We start from the raw sequence: 25,227 nt of genomic DNA, 5'->3' as shown, positions 1-25,227 counted from the left end.
GATCGCTTTCTTAGGCTGCATTAAATAAAGATCGCTTTGTTGTCTAAAATATGACTACAATACATTGGTCTGTACAACTTAATTCCTTAAACATTCGTTCCCACTTTCCAAAGATCGTTTAGATCGCACAAAGCCCACCACTCTGAATTCACTAGCGTCTGCTTTGCTGACCTTCGCTAACTCACTCAAAACATCAACCATTGTATCCGTTTCCAAGTTCCATGTAAAATTGTGTTTACTTTAACACGATCTAGCCCAAAAGTCCTAAATCATACCAGTCCTATAAATCGACCCATCGAATTGATAGAGTCAACGCCCAGCACAGTAATAAACCCACAAAACTGCGGGCCGATCAAATGGTTTCGGCAATCAAACGGCCATCACCGGTCGGATGCAGTTATTTCCACCACAAAGGACATCCAGCGGCACGGTGCAATGCGTTCCCTTGCGATCCCTGCGTTTGGCACACGCCCGCACTGTGACCAGCTGTGTGGATCATAAATCTTGTCGTACTACGATTTGAGCGCTATCATCTGCCCAGTCTGTTCCGGGATGGCTAACAAAAGTGCCATTTATTGTCGGGTGTGTGTTTTTGCGGTTCGTGCGACGCAAGTCGAAGGATACAGGATGGTCGGGCAACGGCACTCGCCAGAAAGTCATGTCGTGATTATGTAACGCCCGTTTTCCTCCGGCCCTATATGACGGCTGACCTATTGTTACGGAGGCGCTCGTTGCCACCTTTTGTGGCTTGTACATTCCACGCCCGGACAGAGAAGGGGAAAAAAGGGATGGCGGACAGGGGAACATCCTTTTTTTTGTTGCTGCCTTCTAGCGGAGTGTTAATAGGATTTGTATGAGCAGTTCGTGCTGCAAAAGCTGCGTTCTATGACCCGAAACAACCATGCACCAATGGTCCATTGTCACACTTCCCGTGCGCTTCAGACACCGGGTTCAAGCGAAAGGGACCGGACCGACCAAGCGGACAGCATACTCATCATTCATCATGGGTGTGCAGAAACTAAAGTACCCACACTTCAGCGCAGCAGGGACACCCATTGTGTACGCAGTGCAACTTCGCTCCTATCTTGAAAGGTGTGCGCGCCTGTGGGTTTTTATCCTTCGACCGGTTCGCCAGAGTACCGGAGTACACCATCCAGGCCATTTGTTGCCGGAAAACAACATACAGGCGTAAATAATGTAATTGAGTGTGTCGGTTCGAGTGAGGTCTTTTGGGGCGCGGTACACTGGCCACCTTTTTTCCCCTAAGGTCCTTCGAAGTCATTTGTTCCTCATCCGGCTGGCGATGATTTTTTCGTATACAAATCGAATTGGAGTTTCATATTCGCCATCGATGCTAGAGGCTTTTCACTGATTCACTTTCTTTTCCGACTCTCGTACGATTCACAGAAGGAGCTGCGATCCTGCACGGCCTGCGGTGAACCCATATCGGACAAGTTCCTGCTGGATGTTGGTGGCTGTTCGTGGCATTCGGCCTGCTTACGTTGCTGCATCTGTCACACACCGCTCGACCACCAGCCGTCCTGCTTTCTGCGCGAGCGACAAATCTACTGCAAAACGGATTACACCAAGTAAGATCGGGTTGAAGGACCTCCAATCATGCAAACCCAAGAACGGCAACCCCCGGTTGGACATTGGCACGAGATTGAAAGCCTAACGCCTAACCGCTCGCTCGTGCACTCATTAATTTGAGGACAATTAGTAGAGTGCTGTTGGTACAGGTTGGAAGGCAACACACAAAAAAAAACAAAAAGTACTGATTAATATCCCGTGTTTGTGATGATTGGTGGTTGGAAAAACAGGGCTGTAAATATGAATTTCAGCCAAGCGAAATTATTCCATCCATGTATCGCATGTACCGGACAGGTTTTTTTTCTTTTTCGTCGTGTGTAAAGCACAAAAGAAGCACATTTTAATAAATAAACATTTTCCCGACGGGGCCTCACTGGCCCCACAGGGGGAACATGGGTGCGAAAATAATGTATGCGTCACCACCCATCATCCGGGCACCGGTCACACCATTCACCCTCCCGGGGTTGGCCAACCGTCGTTCATGCTTTTTCATGCTCAGTTAACTCCCATCAGCTATTCTAATGTAGGCACGAATAAATTGTCGACCCTGTTTGACAAATCTACATCTCCTCCGCAAGACGGTCGGGCATATTCATTGCTTCTTTCCGTACGTCAAACCGGAAGGTTTCGCCTCGCCAAAAATAAAAAAAAAACATGCCAAGAATTTCCCAGAATTTTCGCAGTTAGTTAGAAAAACTTCACTGCAGGATGGGATTTGGTGCATAATCTCAGCTCTAATTGAGTGTTGCTGTTTATAATTTAAATTTCACTCAAGAAAATGCATTTTGTGTTACAATCTAACAACAGGAGCGTTTTCATAATAATTCCATGTCTTAAGAATCGGAACATGGCTTGCTTCAATTAGGGACCGAACCGCACTACTTAACAATGCGTTCAAAGGCTGACAAAATTTCAATGACCTCGCGGAATTGCGGACGGGCGCATACTTGCGAATGTAGCGCACGTTCACATTTCATTGACGAATTGGATGGTATTCCCGGCTGGTGCTTTTATCAATGGTACTTCGAAGAATGCATTTGCAGCAATAAAACGCACCACGGAATTGTATCGGGGCGTCCAGTGACTTACCGGGACCGGGTTTAAACTCGTTCCGAATCCTGACATTCCGGCTCCCGTCGCCGGTGACATCTGGTACGGTAGTGCGGGAACATGATTTTCCATGCACACACCGGCAGTCCCCAACAAACGCGTACCTCGCTCAGTAGTGGCACCTTAATTGCTGCATTTGTTTCGAATCCTTCGCAGCATGTTGCGATCGTGGAGTTGCCTCGGTGCATAACGCTACGGTGCGCAATCAATGCAACAAACCAAACACCCTTTCGCGATGGCGATCTCCACTGCCGCTTCACCGTCCGGTCCGGCACAAGAGGAAGGCGCGCAGCAAATGGAGAGAAAATAATAAATATCGACATATTTTTTCACGCGCTTCAAGAACGTTTAACATGCAGTACGCATGTAGTACGCGAAGTTCCATTGCTGCTGCTGCCGTTTGCAATCGTATTCGAACCAGGAATGCTGGTGGATACCTTCCGTTTCCTTGCTGCGACCCTTTCCCGACATCGCTATACTTCGTGATGTACGACAACATTCTGAGCACCCTTGTCCACACCACGCCCCACTTAAGGGGGGGATTTGACTTCCTTCGCTGGATGATACCACTTCGTTGGTTCCGTTACCCCTTTTCTAAACAATAGTGATCCTCAAACCAAAACGAAGCAAAAAAAAACACCCAATGAGACACCACCGGGGTGGAAGCTAATTTCCGAGGCAATAAAATTCATTATTGCACCACCATCTATGGGTGTATCGTTTTGGGATGGCCAGTGGCTTACCGCGACAAGTTCCCAGAACTTGCGAGGATGCGCGCAGTGATTTTCGCGAAATGCATAGTAGCCCCGTTGTAAAGCAGGGATGAACAACTCACCGCGTGGTTGTGAGAAGATTTGAAAAATTCAGTTACTTCTCACGTTTATTTGCTTAATTCATACACTGCACAATTAAAGCCAAAGACAGTATAAAGGATTTTAAATCCCTCTTACCCGCTGAATATATCCAGGATATGGTGCCCTTCCGCATATGCCTCCCTTCGGTCAGAATAAGGAGCCCCCTGTTCGGGCGGGAAATATCTTTAACAAATTTTAAATTGCATACTAGATTAAGTTTCCAATGATTAAATGAACGACGGCCTCTCCGTACAGTATGAATAAAAACAAAAAGAGTCTCTCCTATTCTTCTACTTCACGTTGAAGGGCTATAACTTATAGTAACTTCTGTGGCCTCTCTCTGTAAGCTAATCCAGATGTTGACGTTAGGGGCAAAAACACTTGGTTTACGACTTCCGACTAGGATTACTTTACTACTTCTTACTCGTTTTAATCTCTCTCTTTATTAAAGTATTGGCAGACTCCCAGCAAGAAACGACCCAGAATGTGTGACACGACAAAGGTGTTGACAAAGGTTGAGATTACCTCGATCAGATGACTACTAGCTGTGATAACTAATCACTAGCTAGTACGATCCCGGACAACTTAGCCAATAAATTCTCTTCAGATTGTCCAGAATCCATTTGATGTCTTCTAGACACACAGAGGAGGAGTGTTACGTCTACATTGCAGTGAGATGCTCGTTCATGCTTACCAGACCGTAAAATCTATTAGAGACATTGAAGGTCTTTGTTCACCAACCGAGGAGGAGTGTTAGGTCCACATTGAGGTGCTGACGTACACCTATTCTTTTAAACGCCTTTAGTGAAGTTTTATGGTCTGATATGAAAACATATAAGTTATCTGCTGCTTTATAGACTGTTTGCAGTAGCTACTGATCGAGCAATTCGGCCAAAGAAAGCCAGTGACTTCACTTGTGTAATTGTTATAAAATTGAATTACATTAATTTATTTAGTTTAAATATAACCTATACCTGTTGAAGGTCTATTCGGTATGTTTTTTAATAAATCCGTTTCTATAGCATGGAAACATAATCATTGAAATCCGCATTATCCGTAAATTGCTCAACCCTGGGTATTAAGGATCTGGGCACACAAAAACCAGACTACCACCGTTCGGTTTCAAAGCGCAGCCTCACTTGGGTTGTGCATTGTAATGAAGAAGAGGGCAGCAAATGCCCGGTTTTGTAAAGCAATTAAAGCCAGCACGTCTCCCGCGGCCCTTTGTTGGAGTTGTCCTTCTACCGAAGGTTTCGCCCAACCAGACCCAACCATCGGGGCAGAGGCCGGGCAGAGCATACAAAACCTGAATGTTGACGCTGCACGGAAACTCCGTTCCCGAAACAGCGGGATCCTACCATCTCCGACATCCCGGGAGCAAATTATGCACATAATCTGGAAAATATCTCGAAATTTATCATTCCCATTCGTTGGGGTGCATCTTCGGGTGCTTCTGTTTCCATCCTTCGGCTGTGTGTCGCACGCTGATCAAACTGCCAAAGACGATCGCGTATCGCGAAACTATCTGCGAGATCACATCGAATGCCGATGCCCGACCCGATGGACAATCGGCAGCAGCGTGAGGAATTGCAGGGAGTGCTGGTGTTACCGCTTCGGGTGTAAGAAACCACAAAACGGTAGCCCAACGAGAGAAGGGATCCTGCGCGATTTAATGTACGTACTCTGCAACGCAATGCGTAATCGCGCACAATCAATAAAGATGTGAACCACATCTCGGTGTGCCACTCGTTTCGATAAAGCAATCTCGGCAATCACCCGGAACGCATTGGCCGGATGCGTGCGAGTGCGTTTGTTCAGACTTTTTTTTTCTATTTGCACCATCGCATTGCGCGCAGTGGTAATCTTGCGCACGCACGCATAAAAGCACGATTTACGTGGGTCCGTCGTGCAGCTTCTTGCAGTTGGAATGGAAACATATTTCCCTGTGCCAATGCGAGCAATGTTAATACCGTTTTATGAGCGTTTAAAGAGCGCTCACGGACAACACGGTAACGATAGATTATTTCTTTAGTGTGGAATTAGTTTCCCATAGCCGGGAGTCGGGAAGTTTTTATTGTGGGACAAGACGACTAGCCACATAAAGGTACATGCGGCATAAAATAAGTATAAATTTTAAATCAAATTACTGCCAAGCGTTTGGGGACAGTTCCATAATAAAGTGAAATGACTTATATAAAAATAAACTTAAAACCAGCATGTGATAAAAATAATTAAAAGACACATTTTAGTAATTCAAGCTCTTGAAGAAATATATTATTGGATTACAAGAAAGTTCCAAACGTTTTCCATTCAAAATTTAAGGAATCTGTGAGCTTAATCGAAATCTTTTTACACAACTTTAATTGAAATGTTTGCCCATAGTCCAATGTTCGAAGATTGTCATGACTTGTGTCTAATCTCATATTTTTAGTTTTAATTCCGTTCAACAGCGTTCGCCGCTGCCGGTTTAACCGATCGGAAGCAGTTCACAATATATAACATCCTGCTGATCCCACCATATTAAGCGGAGCATGATTTGCTACGAGTAAATATTTCGCTTTACGGCTAATAGAGCTTTTTCATCAATTTTGGCATATTTTTTTTAAATTTATTATATTCATATCCACAGTCCTAAAAGTTTCCTGAAGCTAATGGTAGACCCGTCGTAGAAAATAGATGCGACGCTTCCCACAAATTATGCTTTTTTGCCAAATAATAAAAAAAAAATTACATGTCCAAAATGAAACAGCGGCATCAAATTTTATAAACCCAATTTATAAACCAATTTTATAAACCCCCCCCCCCCCCCCAGTATACGATTTAAATAAAAAATATACAATATTTCATAGCAAAGTACAAAAAAACAATAACACGAATTTAATTGTTTAACCTTGCCAAAAGCTTAAAATGTGTATTGGCAGCAGCGCAGGTCTTCACACGACAGGACCGAGGAAAATCCCACCGGATCGAATCCCCGTATCAAGGACTTGACTATCCGGCTGCGCGTTAAAATTAAGTCCATACACTCTGGCCGTTCTAACAAACGAAACAACAAAAAAGTAAAACAGACATTAATTTAAAATAGAAGTGCTTTCTATTAGAAACAATGTCTAAATTCAACTCATTTCAAATGTTCTTCAAACATTTAAACATTTAATTTAAAGAGAATGGTTGAAATGGTTTTGTAAATACTTTAGTTTTTCCGACACTTCATATCTAAAAAGGAGTTGAACTGAAATTTATATATTTTTTTCTTTCATTGCGAGCTACAAAGTAAATTATTGTTACAGACTAAATAAACTTTTCATTACTTAACCCTTATGAATTAACTTATACTACATGCAACTATAAATTTCTCTTGACCATAGGACATCACAATTTCATTCCACTTTTGCAAACATTTATCGTTTGATTTTTCACTTGTTCTTAAGCGTAAATATTTTTCGTTTTCAACCACTTTTGTTTAAAATTCATCAAACATCAAACAGCCAGTTCATTAAGTCCGTTTTTCCGTTTGTTTTTCTTTATTTACTGTGTTGAGCTTTTTCCCATTTTTCATTTATCTCCCTGCGCGACAGCAGTGTTCGCATTTCGATTATCCATCAGGATCCGTAAAAGGGAAGAGATCGCCACGATAAACGGTGTACAATCTTTCCTTGTACAAGCAGACACACACACACATGCACATACACAGTCACAAAACACAGCGAATTGAGAAAGCAAACAGAAGCCAGCTTAAATTCGCAAACATCGAAAGTGCATAAAAATAATCATTAATTTTAATGTCCACCTCCTGTCGTCAACCTCGTGGCACACAACACACACACCCAGAACAAACCATCAGAATATATCGGCCGGTGTGCATCGGTCAACCTGAGAGATGGTTGTTGATGTTGCTGTTGCACCATTTCTACCCCGTCGCTTCCTTTCCCGCTGCTGTGCAGCTACAGTCGGTCTGCTATTTTTCCCTTCCAACTTCACGATAAATAAATGGTTGATATAACTTTTCACGAAAGCGAATTGGCAGCGAAGAGTGGGGTTTTTGGTTTTTGTTTTCCAACTGCCCCCATGTGAAGCATTAACTGGGCGCTGCTGGGGGATGGATTAACTTTGCCGATGGCGAAGACACGCGGGGTGGTAGCTGATGTTGGCACAAGATGAAGCACAAGACACAAAGCTCACAATTTGTCCCGTGCTCAGGCAGGCGTCTTGTTAGCAGGAATGTTACTTTTTGTGTGCAAACAGTAGTTCTTTTTCTTATGCACTCGCTTTTACGTGGTTCTTCTTCGGAAGGCTCTGTTTGCATAGTGGAATGCGCTTTGCCGCCACAGCCACAGCCACAAGAACGATGAGGACGTTCATGCAAATGAGGTGAAAATTTACCATCAACAAAGTGATATTCCGCACGCGACCGTGTCCGGTGGCCGGTGGTAGCTAACTCGTGGCATGGGTGCACCACCACGGATGCACACCACGGCTCGCGATCGTATCGGGTGCATAATTAATGGCTGTCATAATATGGAACAACACAATGGGCAAATTGAGACTCCGCGTGAGGCACTGCGGACACTTCCGTTCTCGACACAGTTGGGACAGTGAGATTCTTGCGGTAAATAGCTAGACTTTTGGGAAATTTATGTTACCTAAACTTTTAAATCAATTTTCTTAAATAAAACATATTACAGCAAAACACACTGTTACTCTAATAATTTGAAGACATTCGATCCATTCAACCGGGATTTCTTCATACTGTCTACAAAAATTGAACGCCACTGTAGCCTCACAGCATGAGACTTGATTTGCCTCCCAACCGCCCAACAGATCTTTCTCCGGCAGAGATTGTTTCTGTTGATGAATCGCAACGACCATTTCCAACTCCACTATTCTTCCATCCTTTCAGGACGTTCGGTACCAAGTGTGCCCGGTGCAGCCGGACGATCAGTGCCACCGACTGGGTGCGACGGGCTCGCGATCTTATCTTTCATCTTGCCTGCTTTGCCTGTGATAGCTGTGGGCGCCAGTTGTCGACCGGAGAACAGTTCGCCCTCGTAGACGATAAGGTACTGTGCAAGACGCACTACTCGGAGATGTTTGACTGCGGCACCTCGAGCGACGGTAGGTAGCTTAGGTAGCTTAGGAGGACGTTTTCTCGTGCAAAGCTCTTCTAACATCTCTGCAACGGTTACTCCCTCCCACAGACGGCTGTGAAGCGGATGGATACCAGAAGAACAACAAAACCAAACGCGTCCGGACGACGTTCACGGAGGAGCAGCTGCAGATACTGCAGGCGAACTTTAACATCGATAGCAACCCGGACGGCCAGGATCTGGAGCGGATAGCGTCGGTGACAGGTCTAAGCAAGCGTGTTACGCAGGTTTGGTTCCAGAATTCGCGGGCACGACAGAAGAAGCACGTTCAAGGTACAGCTTTGTCAATCAAAACAGCTCAGCAAGATCACGTGATCTCCAAAAATCTGGCCTCCATCTCCAAAAGACTTAACCTGATCTGTTTTTCTTCTCATTCCTTCCGCAGTTCCTAGGGAAGGTGAAATGAATCCCTTTGCGAGGCATATCAACCTGCAGCTTTCGTACACCTTCCAGCAGGCCGGTGTCGTCCACAATCCATTGCACATTGGTGCCGGTGGAGGCATTTTAAGCGGGTCCCCCTTCGGCAGTCATGGTAACTTTGGCAGCCATCATCACAACAACAATAACAATAGCAGTAGTATCAACAATAATCACTCATCAAAATCATCCGCCTATAGTACGCATGGTAAGGTAGCTGCTGGGCCAGGTGTTTCAGAAGCACAATTCTACCATTACTCAATTCCAAATTCATTTAATTTTAGATTCTTCGCTTGATGAGCTATCGGAAGACTCGGCAATACACTGCATGCAGAGTGAAGCCTAGCGTATGGAATGGAATCTCCCGTGCGGTGTACAGTAGCCACAATCATGAGGATCGTAGTCCATACCGTTTGTTGTTGATCAGTATTAATTTATTCTAAAAACACTATCCCGGGGACGGAAGCTGCTCCATCTTAAGTTTGTAGCAAAATTTTAGTCACGCTCCGCCCAACTCCAGTGCAGATCGTTTGGAGAACATTTGTTTAAAGTAAATTTTGTTTTAAGTAAGTTTTTATCTAATTATGCTCTTACTGCGTAACACTGTGGAAATGAGTACGGTTTCAAATGTGTGCGCGTGCGGGCGCATGTGCGGTGTACTAAATTATTGTCTCCTGCTAGCATATTTGTGGTGGCCTTAAGTCTAATGAAGTTCGTTTCAAACGCAACGTGAAATAAAGTAAAGAATTTATTTATTTAACGCACCACTGTACGAAAGCGAAAAATGGCCAATGTATACAATGGAGGTAAAGAAAGAAACACTTGTGCGATAGAATTCCTGGTTTTGTGCGGATGGTTCGTGTTGCTCGTCCATGCATGCAACGAGTTGCGAAAACTATTTAAACTCATCGAACACCATGCAGAACAATCATTCAATAAAGTTTCCTGCACCGGTTCAAACGGTCATTCGAACAGCAAAACAATGGAATCCGTTCGTCAGGAAATAAGCCAGCGTTACCAATCGGATGTTCCTACCATGGACGTCTACAACAAGGAAGCCATAGCCATCATGGGCATGGGACTACCGCCGGAGGAGTTGCTTAAGGAATGCTGTTCAATATTCCAGCTCGCAACTGCAAATCGAATGGTATGTTAAAGTCAGAAAAGTGCGTTGAAAGTTTGAAACTGAAAAAAAAACCCATACCGAACATTTACGCCCTACAACGGTGGACCCCTCGGTTCGCTTCCTTATCGCTTCACGCACACCAAACTGCGCACTTCATCCGTCAAAGTTGCGTATCACATTGTAAACAAAGCATCGCGCAACAGCTGTACGCGACTTTAGTTGCGGGTCGTAGAACTGTTTCGAGCAGCTAATCCAATCGAAGTGACTATTCTCGATATCAGGAAGTGGTGTAGTTATCGGCTACGTGTATCCAGGAAGTAGTGCACCGATTGACCTAGGCGCTTGCGTGTGTTTTGTTGTTGTGCTTTGAACCATTGCCAAGCAGAAATACGTACAATGCAACGACGGGAAGTTCCGATGAAGCACCTGTTCGATGGTGGTGAACTGAACGTGTATGATCAGAAGATTGCCAATCTGTCGGCTGGTGCGCCAGGACCGGATCTGTTGGGGTTGAGTGCGGAAAAGTTTCAACAAGCAACCGAAGAGCGGATTGTAAGTTGGTGAAAGTGGACAATGCGCTGGCGTATCACATGGCACGAGAAGATTGTGCGTGAATCGCTGATAAGAGATTTTGTTTCGGTGTGTGCTTTTGATGATGTTGGACACAGCTCGCAAATTATAAAAATGATACAATTCAGCTTATCATAAAAATTTACTTTATTAGATAATTGTATAGTTTTCAGCTTAAAAAATACAAAATTAAATGCCTAACGACGGTACCGGTAGCGTTTGAAGTGGAACCAGAGCTGAAAAATGTTGTTCTGAAACTGACAGCGAAAGCCGCGTTTGTAGCTAAATTCCCATTCACGATTCACGATCTTAAACGCTATATCCTCGTACGGTGGTCCAGCATGAAACCGAAGCGTCGCAAAGTCCCCATTATCCGAGCATGGCGTAAGGAAGTACTGTGGCGTAGTGTTCTTGTTGATCAGATCCGGATAGAAGATGTTGAACTTGTATCCCTGCACAATCTTCGGAGGCGGATTGTCCATATCGTAGTGCGTCTGGTTGTACTTGTTCCACTCGAAGCCTGTGTGAACGCGGTTAAAGTAGCGTGGCTTGCGCGGCCGATATTTATCCGACCACAGGTACACTTGCGAATCGACACGCGTTTCCACGGAAAATTCGGCCTCATCGTTGTCCATACCACGGCGAGCTTCCTTGCGCAGCAGCATCTCTTCCCGGGAGTACAGTTCTTCGTCTTGATTAATGCCCAGCACCTTCTGGCGTAAAAGATCCAATATCTCTTCGTCTTTATCTTCGGTGATGATTTCAATGCCAGGTTCGAGATCGTTCGATTGTAGATACTTCGGTTCATAGGCACCCTTTTTGTACATTTCAAAACACTCGTTTAGTAGATCCGATTCATGGTTATCCGCTGGTTTGCTTGGTCCTGGTTCCGATTCTGATTGAGCTGCTCCACTGTCCATGGACGATTCGTCCGCTTGTTCACCTCTGGCACCTACCCCGGATGGACCTGGCGCTTCATCATCCGACTGCTCCTCTTTCTTTACTTGCAGCTCCTGTTCCTGCTTCAGCAGCTCTAGCTTGCTGCGAAGATTGTCTTGATGTCGGTCTCGCAGTCTCGCCCGAGCCATGTGTGCTTTGAGCTGGGAGAGCAAACTCTCCCAATACCCAATATCCAACCCATCCTGCTGGCTGCTGATTTTGTCCTCAATTTTCTTCTTGAGCTCTTCGAGCTGTTGGGCAGTTTTGCCACGGAAAATTTGCGTCACATCCTTCGCTACACTTTGATGGATACCTTCACGACGCCCCGTAGCAATGCGCTGCTTTTCCGCTTCCACTTTGCGCAACTTATGAATCTCATCATCGACGATAATGGTTAGATCGGTCCAGAAGTCTAGATTCTTCCCTTTTTCGAGCTCGTTGTACACTTTAATGTCAACCAGCAAATCTTCCAGATCGTCCAGGCTCAACCCATTGAGGTAGGTGTACGGTTCGTGCATTTGCATCTCGATCGATTCCTCCAGATTCTGCTCGGAGATGTACTGTGCGAGCAGATCGATTGGTTTGGCCCGTCCATCCTGTATGCGGATCTTGCTGCGTAGCTTCGCCTGCTCCAAGTGGAATGTTTCTTCCTGACGTTGCCACTCATCAAACTGGGCTGCTTCCTTGGAACGCTGCATCAAATACATATCATCTTCACGCTGTTGCTGTTGATGTTCCCGCTCCAGCCGACGCTTTTTGATCTTCTCCAATTCGATAACATTTTCTAGCTGTGTTTTGCGATTCAACGCCTCTAGCTCACGCCGTGAAATGTCCTTCAAGCCCTGCTTTTCCAGCTTCTTTTTCCACACAAACGGTGCGGATTTTTCACTTTGTTCACCCCACATTGTCCTGCAAATCGTAAGCGATGGCAAATATGTAATAAAACAGCAGGGATAACACTGTTTTCAGGGTTTTTACCTACGATTTCACTACACACTTCTGGCTGTTGTTGGGTTGTGAAACTGTAAACAAAGATTTTATCGTTCAACCGCTGTCAAACCGATGCCTGTCAAAAAGCTGGTCACTTTGAACGCTTCCCAACCTGACGTACAGAGAGCGCTACCGACCACATTATTTGAACATATCGTTATCCCGTCAACTCATTGGATCGAAAATATCACTCGGAAGCATTCTAATTAAGATCGAGCAAATAATTTACACTAATTATATGTTTTTGTTTTTCTGCGTTACAGAAATATGAACTTAATAATTCTTCCTTCCTCTTCCAATACGGACCAACTATTGGAACGACGGAGTTTCGTAAAACACTTGCTTCGTTTCTAACCGAGGGATATCATAGCGAGGTTCACATGTAAGTGATTTAATCATTTTTTCTACGCGCTTCTGCTATCAGTCCAGGCACCCCTAGTTGATTCATGGATTCTACATTCAATCAGGTCCGATCTGGTTCAAACTAGCGGTGCTACGAACGGGCTTCACCTGATACTCTCCACCCTAGTGGATCTGGCTGGTGTAATATTCGTTGACGAATACACGTACATGATAGCGCTGGAAACCATAGCCCAATTTAACACAATGAAAATAGTTCCAGGTGAGTGGACAATCTTATCGCTGGCTGTTTGACTCTGTGCAAGGCCGCCATGCAAGGGGGGGAGAAACGGAAGTTCAGTGAAACATTTGTCAAATTCGAGATTTCTGTTTGTCCTTCTGGCGATTAGTGCCCCTTGACGAGGATGGTCCCAACGTGGCCACCCTGCAAGCGCTGATCGATCAGCACCGGTTCGAGGCAACGAAAGGGAAACTATTCTGGGGCGTTTATTACACGATACCGACGTTTCACAACCCGACCGGGATCGTATTTTCTGCGGGTAAGTATCGCGGCCGTGTGGGTGCGATAGGGAAACCTGGGGATCCTAGCGCCAGGCGTGCCTTAGCGTGATGATTGCTGATAAACCCGCCAAAACTGAGTTCCTTTTTTTTGCCTATTTTGGAACCGCGCTCGTTTCGTTGATTTGATGCGCAGAAAAATGTCAACAGCTGATAAAGCTAGCCCGCGAAACCGACATTTTGATTGCGTGTGACGACGTGTACAATTTATTGCACTACGATGATCCCACGGCACCTCCGCCCAAGCGCCTGTTTGCCTACGATATTGCCGATATGGGACAGATGGATGGATGGCGCGGCAACGTTATATCGAACGGATCGTTTTCAAAGATCCTTTCGCCCGGTATTCGGCTAGGATGGATGGAATGTCCTCCGCGCTGTGTGGAAGCATTTCGCAACAGGTAAGGGACGCTACGACCGCTTATGGCTTACGAGTGATCATATAAACTGTAAATTCCTTTCCATCCGCAGCGGTGTGCTGAAAAGTGGAGGTGCAGCCAATAACTACACCGGCGGCGTAGTGTGCACTCTCATTCAAATGGGCTTGGCTCAGCGACAGCTGGAACATTACAGCACCAACTACTCCATGCGACTGAATGCAATGGCTGAGACGCTGGACCAACACCTTCCCAAGGAGTGCAGCTTCCGCAAGCCGAGGGGTGGATACTTCGTCTGGATACGCTTCCCGACCCACGTCGATTGTGCCGAATTCAACCGATACTGTTTGGAAAAGTATAGCGTATCCGCCATACCCGGCATAAGGTTTTCCATTACAGGGGAGGCACGACACTTCATACGCCTCACATTTGCGTTCCACAAGCCCGATTATCTGCGCCGCAGTGTGCGAACATTCTGCCAGGCGGCTGCGGATTACCTAGCGATAGTGTCGTCACCGTAAGGCCGTGCCGAACTTCCGTGCACCCCATATGAAATTCTAACCTTTATCTTTATGATACTCCGTACAGAATCTTAAGGCGTGCAAATAAAAGCCACAGTTGGAAAGAAAAATAAAACAACATTGGACCCCATATCGTCTCTTTTACTACGCACCGGTCAGGCTCATATAGATTGCACCGTAGTTAAACTTTATCGCCGTCTGTTTGAATTTGTTGATTGAATACAATAGAGAAATGGCGGCAGCCGCAACTTCTTGATGGGTGGCGGTTTGCTCACTCGCACCCTGCCAGGCTCACGTGTTTTGCGCACGCATTGAGCTAGGCGCGGACAAGTGGCCCGAAGTGGCTGGCAAATATACGGTAAACATTGTTTGGGGGTGTCACACTGTTCACATATGCGCACACGATGCAGATTGCGCTGCATTGAATGCAATTATCTCTTGATAATGCACGCGCGGTGTCGCGGAAGATGCGGCACTGTTTTCGATTGTAAAAGACAATTTTCCGCAAGATCGGTGCAGAAAACAACCTTAATTAAAGGGGGTTGTGGTGTGAAATAACTACAAAGCGGCTTCTTCTACAAATGTATCGTACATTTAGATGAATGGGACAGGATTAAAAGAACGTAGTAAATTGATTGCAATAAATCATTTGACATGTGAGTTGGGGCGTGCATCGAATACGGTTCGTAACTTAAATGCCTAGTGTCTTGCCAACGAGGGATGGTCTCATAGTCCCGTGCCTTGCTGTTTGCTTTTAATACAAAGAAGGTTGGGAATCCAACCTCATTAGGATCTCTCGAATTTCATAGCAAAGGTTTTTGGTAATTCGATTACGGGGAAGTGAAACGTGCTCCACAGCTGGCACAGTTTTGCAATACAAAATGTGTGATGTTTGTAGATATTTACATGAGCTTAGTAAATATATACGATTTGAGTACAGTACATACATGTTACGGCACTCATAATGACGTCACGTTGTATAACAACGTCACCGATAGGATTGCAGTGCCTAGAAGTGATCATACAGCTTGCTGGGCGACACAATTCGACACCTCAGAAATGCGAGCAGCTATTATGGGCCCAAATGAAGAATCTGGTAACACTGGAGCGCATTAAATCAAACAAACATTACGACCTGTTCACTGATACTAATGTTCCCGAGTAGCTTCATCAGAAAATAACAAAGCAACTGAATAATTTATGTATACTACGATGATGAAGACTTCACTTAGATCACATGATACTAATAGAGCATATTGTCTTAGTAGTTCGTTTAGTGTTTTCTTTTTGACGAAAATGTTTCTAGTTATACAATCCTCTTACTGAGCCTTGAATTTAATCAACAAATTAACCGCATTTGATTTGCAGTTATGACATAGTATAATTCTTAGACAGGTTATGAGAAAGATTCCAGACGTTGTAGAAAATGTAAAGCAGTTTTAGTCTATCCACAAGGACAGATGATATTCATAGTATTATTTTGATCGCCAGAAGACCACCTAAGAAATGAAAGGTGCTGAGGTTCAGATTGAATGCAGTATTCAGTATTTGAGATAATCGAAATATTCACAATAAGTGTTAAGGAAATTCGATTCGGAATCATGAATCTGAAAGAATCTGAATCTTTATTCAAAAGAAAGAACTTCTCTGTTATATCTCCTCACTCATTGGTTACTAAACTGCCATTTCGTCCGTGCCACTACTGAGAGGCCCGACTCATGAATTCTTTGAGTATCGATTTCAGATTGGAATGACTCCTCACGAAAGATTCATATGAATTACTCTTCTCAAAAGATGCATGCAGCACAACATCAGTCAGAATGATTGAAATGAATCAACTGTATGAAATCATTAATCATGTGTACTTACCTTAGACAATTGGGTTTGCATGCAGACTTCTGAGGTTACTACAATTATTGTTTGCTGTCCCAAAATCTATTATTCTTCAGAACCGACACAATCACCTTAAGTGAACTAAAAGAGCCTGTAATTTCTGACATTCGTTGACTTTTCCTACCCGTACGCTAGATAGTAAAACGCACGGGAGCTGGTCTGAATAGGATTTTGAATCTGCCCTGTTGTGTGAAGACCGGCGCTGCTAGAAGAGCGCCCCCAACTCAAGCACTATATGTTATGCTAATATGTTATACGAACTGATGTCGTCATAGCAACGCTTCCTGTGGATATTGTTTACGTTCATCACCTTCTTTGGTTTCAGAGACCTCAGTGACCCAGGGAAACTGTACGACCAGAGGTACTTCACAGTATTGTTTAGTGAAACATTGTAGCTGTCTGAAAAACAATACCGAACAAATTTAGCGAATCTAAACCACAAAAGAGTCCAGAATGTCATCTTCTTAATAACTACAATGTGTAATTCACTACGCGAACTCTCTAACATGTCGTCCAAAGAGCGTAGGGGATATTCCATGGCAATCTGGCAACTAGGCTTACTTTTCAGCAGGGGAAAAGGTTTATCTACTGAAACATAAGAAATAAATGGGATGTGCTTGTGTACCATCAGTTTTATTTTAATTAATGAAGATCGTTGCACTAGTCTCCTAAACGATGTTCATTTTACGATCCCTTAATTGCGAAAGCAACAAAAAGAAAGACATTCACTGCTGCTATTCAATTTGAAAGCCATGGATCGCCAAAAATGTGTCAATTTTCATTGTGCTCGTTAGGATGTTAATAGTCTTGTCTAGGGGGTTGAGGGTTGATGACGCGTGTCCGGGAGGGTGGTCAATATTTTATCTGTTTTTCTTTTCCTTTTTTTCATATTCCGCAGATCTATTTACAAAGTGACGCATCGGGTTAATTGTGGTCGCACTTCGGACGATCAAATTGAAACCAATCAGCTTTTTTTTTGGTAACGCATGCGTTAGAGAGCTGATCTGGTTGCTGTGTGTATGAGTGGCCGGATCAGCCAAAAGATCATTTACTTTTTGACTCTCGCCAATGTCGATTGTCTAAATAGTCACGCGCATTACGCCTCGCTCAAGTCAATTTTTAAGCGCGGAAGCGCATAAAACGACGCGACTGTTTTGTTTGCATACCACCCCCCCATGGGTCACACAAACCTCCACGCCCCTCCACCTCCCACATTGCACCCATTACCCTTCACACCCTTAATTCTTTTTGCTGCAAATTCCATTCGATTGGTTTTGGAAGAATTTCGCAATCTTCCATCATAAACCTTAGGGACATAAAAGGGAAAAACGGTATCGTGGCCAGGGAGACTATCTTATCGCGTGTGTTCGTTTCAGATTTTGTTTTCGCCCACAGTTTGCCACCCTTCAAAACGTGAGTGTGTGTGAGCGATTGATAAGCAAATAACACTTCAATTTCCCGATACGCCCAATGGCATTCCACCTCCCAGCTGTTGGGTCACCTGTTCTTCCTGGGGGAATTGGGATTGAAATTGCTAGAAACTGTACCCTGGCGGTGCAGTAGCAGTTCCTTCTGAATTCCCTTTTCCAGTTGAACCTTTGTTACTACCGGCAAATACTCGCATACACATGGGCTAATGGTTTCCTACGCAGCCGTATCGTCGTTCCGGTGGCCACATCTTTGCACGAATATGGACGGGTAAAGAGGGAGAGCGAGAAGAAGATTTCGCGTTTTGCTAGCAAACAAAGCGATCTCGATGGCTGCTCACGCACACACCGTCGCTTTTAACGTTCAAAAACAACCCCCTCCATTTCCTTTCAGGGCACTATGGGGTTAGTTCGAACAAAGAACGGTCGAAAACGGGGATTCGTTCGGGGTTGTTGGAATTTTATTTTGCTTTCCCCACGCACATAAATGGCGTACTATTTTTGAGTTGTAATTTATTTTTACCACATGTTTACTGCATCACCTTTGCAATTAAAGAAGGATAGGAACAAACACCACAGCAACCGGTGATGCTCGTTGATCAACATTGTTTCATGTGCTACTGAGATTAAAACGCATTTACTTTTGTTATTTATTCCCTTTGTAATCCCAAATTCGATTAAATAAATGCCTCCAAGAATGTTACTAACAATGCTAAACCATCCAGTTTTTAATAGCAAAAAAAGTCAATAAAAAATAGTGCCTAAAATTCGCATCCGTTCATCCATTGTTCTTACCTTATTTGCTTCGTCGCGGCAACAAACCAATACACACTCGCGCGCACTACCAGCGTTGGATTTTCGCGTGATTCAACACCCGCCGATGCGTACGTTTTATTCATTCGCTTGAAACACTCGCGGCTTAGCGGATCGTACGCGGTTGTCACTCTGCCGTTCGCTTACTATCAGTTGTGAAGGCAAGAAGCAGCAAGTAAAAAAAAACAACTGTCCCAGGACGAACCAAGTGTGGGACTTGAAACAAGACACAATAGTGAAGGTGTGCAGCAGCACGTACGCAAATAAGTGGTGTCGGTGTGACGGCAAGTCAAAGGTTAGCAAGCCACAGTGGAAATAAACACAACATCGGAAGAAGCACTATACCAGACCGACGGTGCAAGAATAGGTGCATGTGGCCCAGTGAGGTGGTAGTGGTTGGAAAGTGTAATCACGTTAGGAAATGGTCGTCGGTCGGCCGTGGTCGAGTGCTCGACGGAAAGGTGAACAACGCGGTGGACGGCTGGATTGAATTGTTGCTTCTTTAGCCGGTCGAAAAGAAAAATAAAACGTGTCGTGGTGTCGTCGTGTCCGCTGCGGGTATATTATGGGGAAAATGTGAAGCGCACATCCGCATTGCAGAACTCGACTCGGAGTAGCTGATGATGGTAAACGTGTCCATTTGCTCATCGACCTGAACCTGAACTTTTGTGGTTGATCGACCGCAGCAGTAGCAGCAGCAGAAACGTTAACGAATCTACCTCATCCAAGAAACCTGCGGGATTGCATCAGGGAGTAAAGCAAGGATTGCTTCGACATATACTGCATTTGGATTGAAAGTGTGCCATTTTGTTCGTACCGCTGTCCGTATGTGCATGTGTGTTTGTGTGCTTTAACAATATTACATCCCCTGCAGGGGGGGTAAAACAAGCCGGCGACTACTCACCCTCCGCAGCATCTGACACACACCCGAAAGATCACTGTGTTGTGTTGCGCAGTTTTTAGCACACTTGATCGTGTGGCTACGGACAATACACTGCATTGACGGCAAAAGATCGCGATCATTAACCATAGGCGCGAACGCCCTTTTAGATACGGGAACAGATTTTGGACGACGTACATTTGGTGGTAATCCCGTGTGTCCGGACGCGTGTATAGCTGACTGACGTCACGTCAACGAAGCGGACAACGCACAGAAGAAGTACCTCTGCTTCTTGAGCTGCGGTTTGAAGAGCACGATTTGGGCTTGGTTGCGTGCGGTGTAGCTGTTGGGATACAACACAATTGGATTTTGGAGAGGACAGCGCACAACAGCACAGAAAAAATACCCCCAGTGGTTCGATCAACGCATAGCCCTCTTGGGGAGAGAGAAGAAGAAGAAAATACAAACAGGCAAACAGGTAAGACATGTTGGTAATGATGGGCAACAGACAAAATCGCAGCAAACCAGCAGGTCTTCACTGGGGTGTGGAATCTAATGACCGTATAATAAGCGAATCTTGCGGCTTTTGTCAAACCAGAAGTATTCTTAAGTCTATAATTTGGGGGGATAAAGCGTCATGTCTTGCTTTTCATAGTAAGTAAAAACATTTACAACAAAAAGTAAACAATTTACAATCCATCATTTGTGATCTGTTTTTTGTTGTAGGTTTGCATGTTTGCCATTGGGAGACCCTATTACGATGTCCCTTGAACTTGGTTTTAAGGTTACACGATTAACGGTGGTACAGAATAGTAAATTATGGATCAAATACCTTAATCTAACCGTCAAGAAAAGAGAAACATAAGCTAGCGAAGACATAATATAATTACACACTCCCCGCCTGGTACGAGCTCTTGTTTCTAGGGCCACCTAACGATTAGGGTATTCATTTCGTATCTCGCGTAGATAAGCGTGTCGCTCGTATGTATGTTGCGCCAGGAACCAGAACAAAAACGGTCTGATTGTTAGGTGTACCGCATCCGTAGCACATAGGGATACGAAGATTGGACAAATCTTATCGTGTCTTTGCCAGCGGCTTGTCCCTCATTTCATTAGGTCTCGCTTGGCATATAGCCTACACGCAAGCGCACTGCCTACAGCGATCGGCTTTGCTCGATCGAAACAGATAAAGCCGCGCATTCAGTTCCACTTCATTTTTGTTTGTTTCTACATGTTGTGGTTGGATAATATTTTGTGTTGCGATTAATTTGAATCAATCACCTCCTGGGCCACGGTGGATAGATTAGGTAAGATCCCATCCCCGAGGAAATCCCACCAGGTGTGCTATAAATAGTACAATTTAACATTGATGAACGTGGCGGGAACAAGACAGAACTTCCATTGAAAAGAAGACGAATATGTTTGCCTCTGTTTGATAAGCTTATCGCAGGTAACACACGTACATGTTCTAAATTGCTTTTTTTAATCGTATATTTTTTACAACTTTATCTAAAAAAGTCTGTATGTTTCCTGTACCCGGGGGTTGGAGCACGTGTCTCATAAAAATCTGTTTATCTGACACAAGTTGATCATAAAGCAGAAAAAAGCAACTAAACGATTAGCATTGAATTCGTACTACTGCTTTTTTTGCAAATACTGCACACTTCCTATGGTTTTTTTTAATAGATTGAGAACCGTGGATTGATCGCGTACCTACCCATGTGTACCCTTTGACAAATGATGATGAGATTTGGCCGCGTGGTTAAAAAATGCAACTTATAATGCGAGCGTACGATATACATGCGGATACATACGGAGTATTACAGAAGCACGAGACCACACTTCCCATCTCCGGGTGGAGCCATTAATCTCTGTATCCCCATCTGTTGCTACAATATCCGATTTATGAACAATACGCTTCAACGTGACACACTAACTGAGCGTTAATCGATGTTTACCAACAGCAATTCCATTAGACGAGAATAAGTCTCTTCTCCCGTAGTTATGTTCTCTGTTTGGACTCCAAGGCAGAGGGCGTTTGTTAATTGCAACAGCCATTAGAGGTGTAGGTTCGCTTCATGCCATTATATTGTACCATACAATGCAGTAGATATTTTTCATCTTGAAAATTGCATGTTTTAGTATAAGTACAACAGCGTCAAACGTGTCCTACAAACAGAGGAGAACTCTTTTTCTTGTAAAAAGGGCGTTTTGTTAAAAGTTTTATAGAAGTTGAAATTGTGAAAACAACTTGAATGATTCAATTATTTTCTAAAAATGTATGTTATAAGAAAGAACAACATGAAGTTCCACAGAAGGAACGGAACGAAGCTGGTAGGTTCGTAACGAAATCTTCATTACTAGTGACTACCACCGTAGTATTTCTTCTCGAAAGGCTTTCTTTTCTAACACAAATTTGTGTGTCATTTTTACTTGCATTGCAGGTCATATGTGTCAAATAACACGAACAATGTTAGCATGCAAGGCTTCTATAGTTCCTGGATTATTCCCATAGTCCAGTGGCTACTCGTAGTTCCACAAGAAATAATGGACAAATGTCTAAATGCTCGATCTTGGAAGCCATAAATTGGTTGCTTTGATTCATGTCCCGAAATTACCTCCCTTAGCGTCAAAATTTGAGTACAATGTATCAATTGCTGCGATCGCCAAACGGGCCTTGTAGGTATTTTGTGGAAATAATGTTGTTCTCCGGGTCAATATTATCCTTTTTTATTTTTCAAAGGATGGCCTTGCCGTATCGCTGCTATATCATTCATATTGTTAAACAACAGTGAGGTAACGAACTTCATTAATCGTAACGTGAGCTACTGCCTAAAATAAGACCCAACCATGCTCATAGCGTGTAAAACCATTCAAAAAGATATTTTTTCTGGATGTAGTGAAGGCTACAGGGTCTGTTCTGCAGATTGATGCTATTCCACATCCACAGTTCAACGGAAGGTTTGTATAACCGATGGACGACTATGTATGTCCGCCATAAATATCACGAAATCTTAAACAAGCCGCGAATGGAAGACTGTTTTTTATAGTGATTTTGATTACTCCAAAAAATTTTTTCGAGTTTAAAAATACCCTATAGAATCGACAACAATTACGAACACTCCTTTTGGATGTATGTTGAACCCAACAGGTATAGGTGAGATTCCTCGGGGCACCTAAATATCTCATACCAACGTGAAAAAAAAATAATTGCCCATTTTCATTGCGTATCATTACCGTAACGAATTGTCCATTGGCAAGGCCACGACGTCGACCACCCGGTACCACCAGTACGGTACGGTTTGGGTTCAAGGGTTCAAGAAGCGTGGACTTCTTCCTACTTCCTCTTGCCTACTGATTAGTGTCTGTGCTGATGAAGACAAGCGGTAACGCTAGCTGGCACCACCGCCACAACGTTGTCCCACAGGAGAACAGATCCATCAAGAGCTGCTTTAAAAAAACATACGTCACACCGTAGTTTGCACATAAATTTATGCTTTACCGGGTCAATCACGACCAGGAGCTCAGGCAAAGAAGCTCCATATCTTCCAAGCCCGAGGTCCAAAGTGTTGCACCCCACCCCTGCGCTGCGGAGTTGTTAGAATTGATGGAAATTTATTGGATTGTTTTTGCATGCACACACCGGGTCTCGTGTCTGGGTTTCTGGACGACTGGAACCAAAACGATATGGATGGAGAACCCCTATCCATGCGATACGATATTGCTACGATCGCGATCGTGTCGCGGTGGTAATTGACGACATTTGCATAATTTGCGCCTAGCTTAGAATTTCGGCACATTGGTAATGAACGGGGGTTGGTTTGTGAAGGTTGCAGGGGGACTAGTGCAGAAGGAAGACCAGAGCTCAGAGTGCAAACAAATTGCATTTCGCGCAATCAATCATTTGAATGTTCACGCTGATGATGGCGTTAATGCTTCAATCAGCAGATCGCCTAAACGCACAAGATCATTATTGTTTACGCTTCGTTCGTATATTCTTCGTATCATTTCAGTTGCTGCCGCCACCATGCTGAACCTCGAAACGGGCGAAATGGAGTACGCTACGGTCGGCGGGTACGACCGGGAACGTATCTACCTCGACAAGGAGACGGGCGAAGTGAGCAGCGATCCAACAGAGCCGGCCGGTTCGCGGCGGCGGCGGTCCAAGTTTCACATCCCGAAGCAGTACCTTCGCAACCAGTGCGGCATCATTGCGCGGCGTCCGCCACCGGTACCGGGTGTGCCGAGCGTTGGCTGTGCCATGATGGCGTGCAAGCAAAAAATGATACCGATGATGAAGGAGGTACCTGTCAAATGACATCCATACACTCTGTACTCTAGGCTAAATAGGCTACTCCCTGACGATGGATGAAAACGGGGACCCCATACGCTACACGCTGATGCGGAAGAGGTACAGAAGACGAACGACACGTGTGTTTCTTGTTTCTTGTGTTAAAGCGTAGAGCTATGCAGATAGGCGATGGGAATCGAGGGTCCGTTCCAAGGGATGGTGTTAGGGTTTAGCTAGATCAGCGTTTAATGCACATTCGTATCTGATGCATCCTAACATCCTATACTGATCCACTTATCTGAAACGCCTTTTCGCAGGAGATAACGGTCGGCTATAATGGTACCGCCGCACATCTGCTCTTCCTACTGCCGCTGCTGTTTATGACGCCGAAACTGTTCGCGCTGGTTATCACGTTCGTCGAAGCGATGCTGCACATGTGGGCTCACCGGAAGAACAGCACCAACGCCAATCCGGACGTTTACTACCGCAGCCCGATGCACGTGGTGACGCGCAACTTTTGCGAAATTTGTCGCCACGAACGTTTGATGGGTCGGGTCGGTAAGCTGCAGGACGTGCGGATGAAGCAGATGCAAAACTACTTCCGGAAGGTTACGCGAAACATTGCCTAAATGCAGATGATGATGAACCCCCCCTCCGATAGCTGTGTTACTTTCGCCTGTCACCCGACGATCACGATCGGCACGGGATTTTCCTTTTTTTGGAGGAAAGCAAACAAAAAAAATGCAAAAGAAAAGATTGCTACTGACAGCGAATGCGTTTGTTTCCAATTGATTCGTTTTGTTTTGTTTTTTTTTTTCTATACCATCTGTGCTATTTTTACCACTACAATGCTGTAAATTGATAGCGTTATATGGATTTACATATTAATAAAGCAAACAAAATAAGTTAAATATTCTTGGTTTGTAGTGTATTTTTTTTTTAATTTTAACCGTGTTTCAGCTTTAATTCGTATAAGCAAAGTAGCAAGGTAGCAAGCAAAACATCAGATTCGTTAATCGGAATGTATCTTTAAAATGACTGAATGATCCTGCGTCTTACACGTATGAAGATTAATGATAATGAGGATCTTTGAGAAATATTTATCTACTCTGCATGAATACCCATGCATATTTTGAGAGCCGTTTTACCATTCAAATGACTTTTCAGCAAAGATTTGTAAAAACCACTCCTCCCAAGCGAGTCCTTAAGTACAACACTAGTAAGAATCTATAGTTAAGCTTATCTCTGACGCAGAATAGTAACAGTTACTCAACCCTCTACACGTGTTTGATACCATGAAAAATAAAACAGAAGCATTCGGATGAATAAGGAGCTGCAGTTTGCTTGTAATTTTAGACGAAAAA

The 25,227-nt window shown here is 44.3% G+C and overlaps 4 protein-coding genes across 5 annotated transcripts; 3 read left to right on the top strand and 1 right to left on the bottom strand.

Annotated features, from left to right (window-relative positions):
- Positions 1-1,003: 1,003 nt before the first annotated feature.
- Positions 1,004-9,464, top strand: LOC128302845 (LIM/homeobox protein Awh-like). Its single transcript, XM_053039692.1, has 6 exons — positions 1,004-1,066; positions 1,408-1,589; positions 8,455-8,669; positions 8,753-8,974; positions 9,087-9,326; positions 9,403-9,464. The coding sequence occupies exons 1-6, from the start codon at positions 1,004-1,006 to the stop codon at positions 9,462-9,464; spliced, it is 984 nt and encodes a 327-aa protein (XP_052895652.1).
- A 571-nt stretch (positions 9,465-10,035) lies between these two features.
- LOC128302139 (2-aminoadipate transaminase) lies at positions 10,036-14,625 on the top strand. The gene is given in 7 exon segments (XM_053038882.1): positions 10,036-10,093; positions 10,096-10,265; positions 13,007-13,125; positions 13,211-13,365; positions 13,493-13,642; positions 13,798-14,062; positions 14,133-14,625. Coding segments are annotated over 7 exon segments (1,344 nt in total). The 3' UTR covers positions 14,560-14,625.
- LOC128302138 (splicing factor Cactin) lies at positions 10,990-12,764 on the bottom strand. 2 transcript variants are annotated; one of them, XM_053038881.1, is made up of 2 exons: positions 12,736-12,764; positions 10,990-12,662 (listed from the first exon to the last, which is right to left on the bottom strand). In XM_053038881.1, exon 2 carries the CDS (start codon positions 12,656-12,658, stop codon positions 11,012-11,014), a length of 1,647 nt encoding a protein of 548 aa, XP_052894841.1. In that variant the 5' UTR covers positions 12,659-12,662; positions 12,736-12,764; the 3' UTR covers positions 10,990-11,011. The 2 variants fall into 2 exon arrangements, with proteins under 2 accessions (XP_052894841.1, XP_052894840.1); XM_053038880.1 differs by having other exon boundaries at positions 12,732-12,761.
- A 4,171-nt stretch (positions 14,626-18,796) lies between the features above and the next one.
- Positions 18,797-24,691, top strand: LOC128301381 (uncharacterized). Its single transcript, XM_053037825.1, has 3 exons — positions 18,797-20,050; positions 23,586-23,875; positions 24,181-24,691. Exons 2-3 carry the CDS (start codon positions 23,600-23,602, stop codon positions 24,490-24,492), a joined length of 588 nt encoding a protein of 195 aa, XP_052893785.1. The 5' UTR covers positions 18,797-20,050; positions 23,586-23,599; the 3' UTR covers positions 24,493-24,691.
- The last annotated feature ends 536 nt before the right edge of the window (positions 24,692-25,227 follow it).

This window comes from Anopheles moucheti, chromosome 3, assembly GCF_943734755.1.
Source record: "Anopheles moucheti chromosome 3, idAnoMoucSN_F20_07, whole genome shotgun sequence".
NCBI classification, from domain to species: Eukaryota; Metazoa; Arthropoda; class Insecta; order Diptera; family Culicidae; genus Anopheles; species Anopheles moucheti.
Note: the sequence above shows the minus strand (reverse complement) of the source record. Positions and strands in the feature narration are given on the sequence as shown.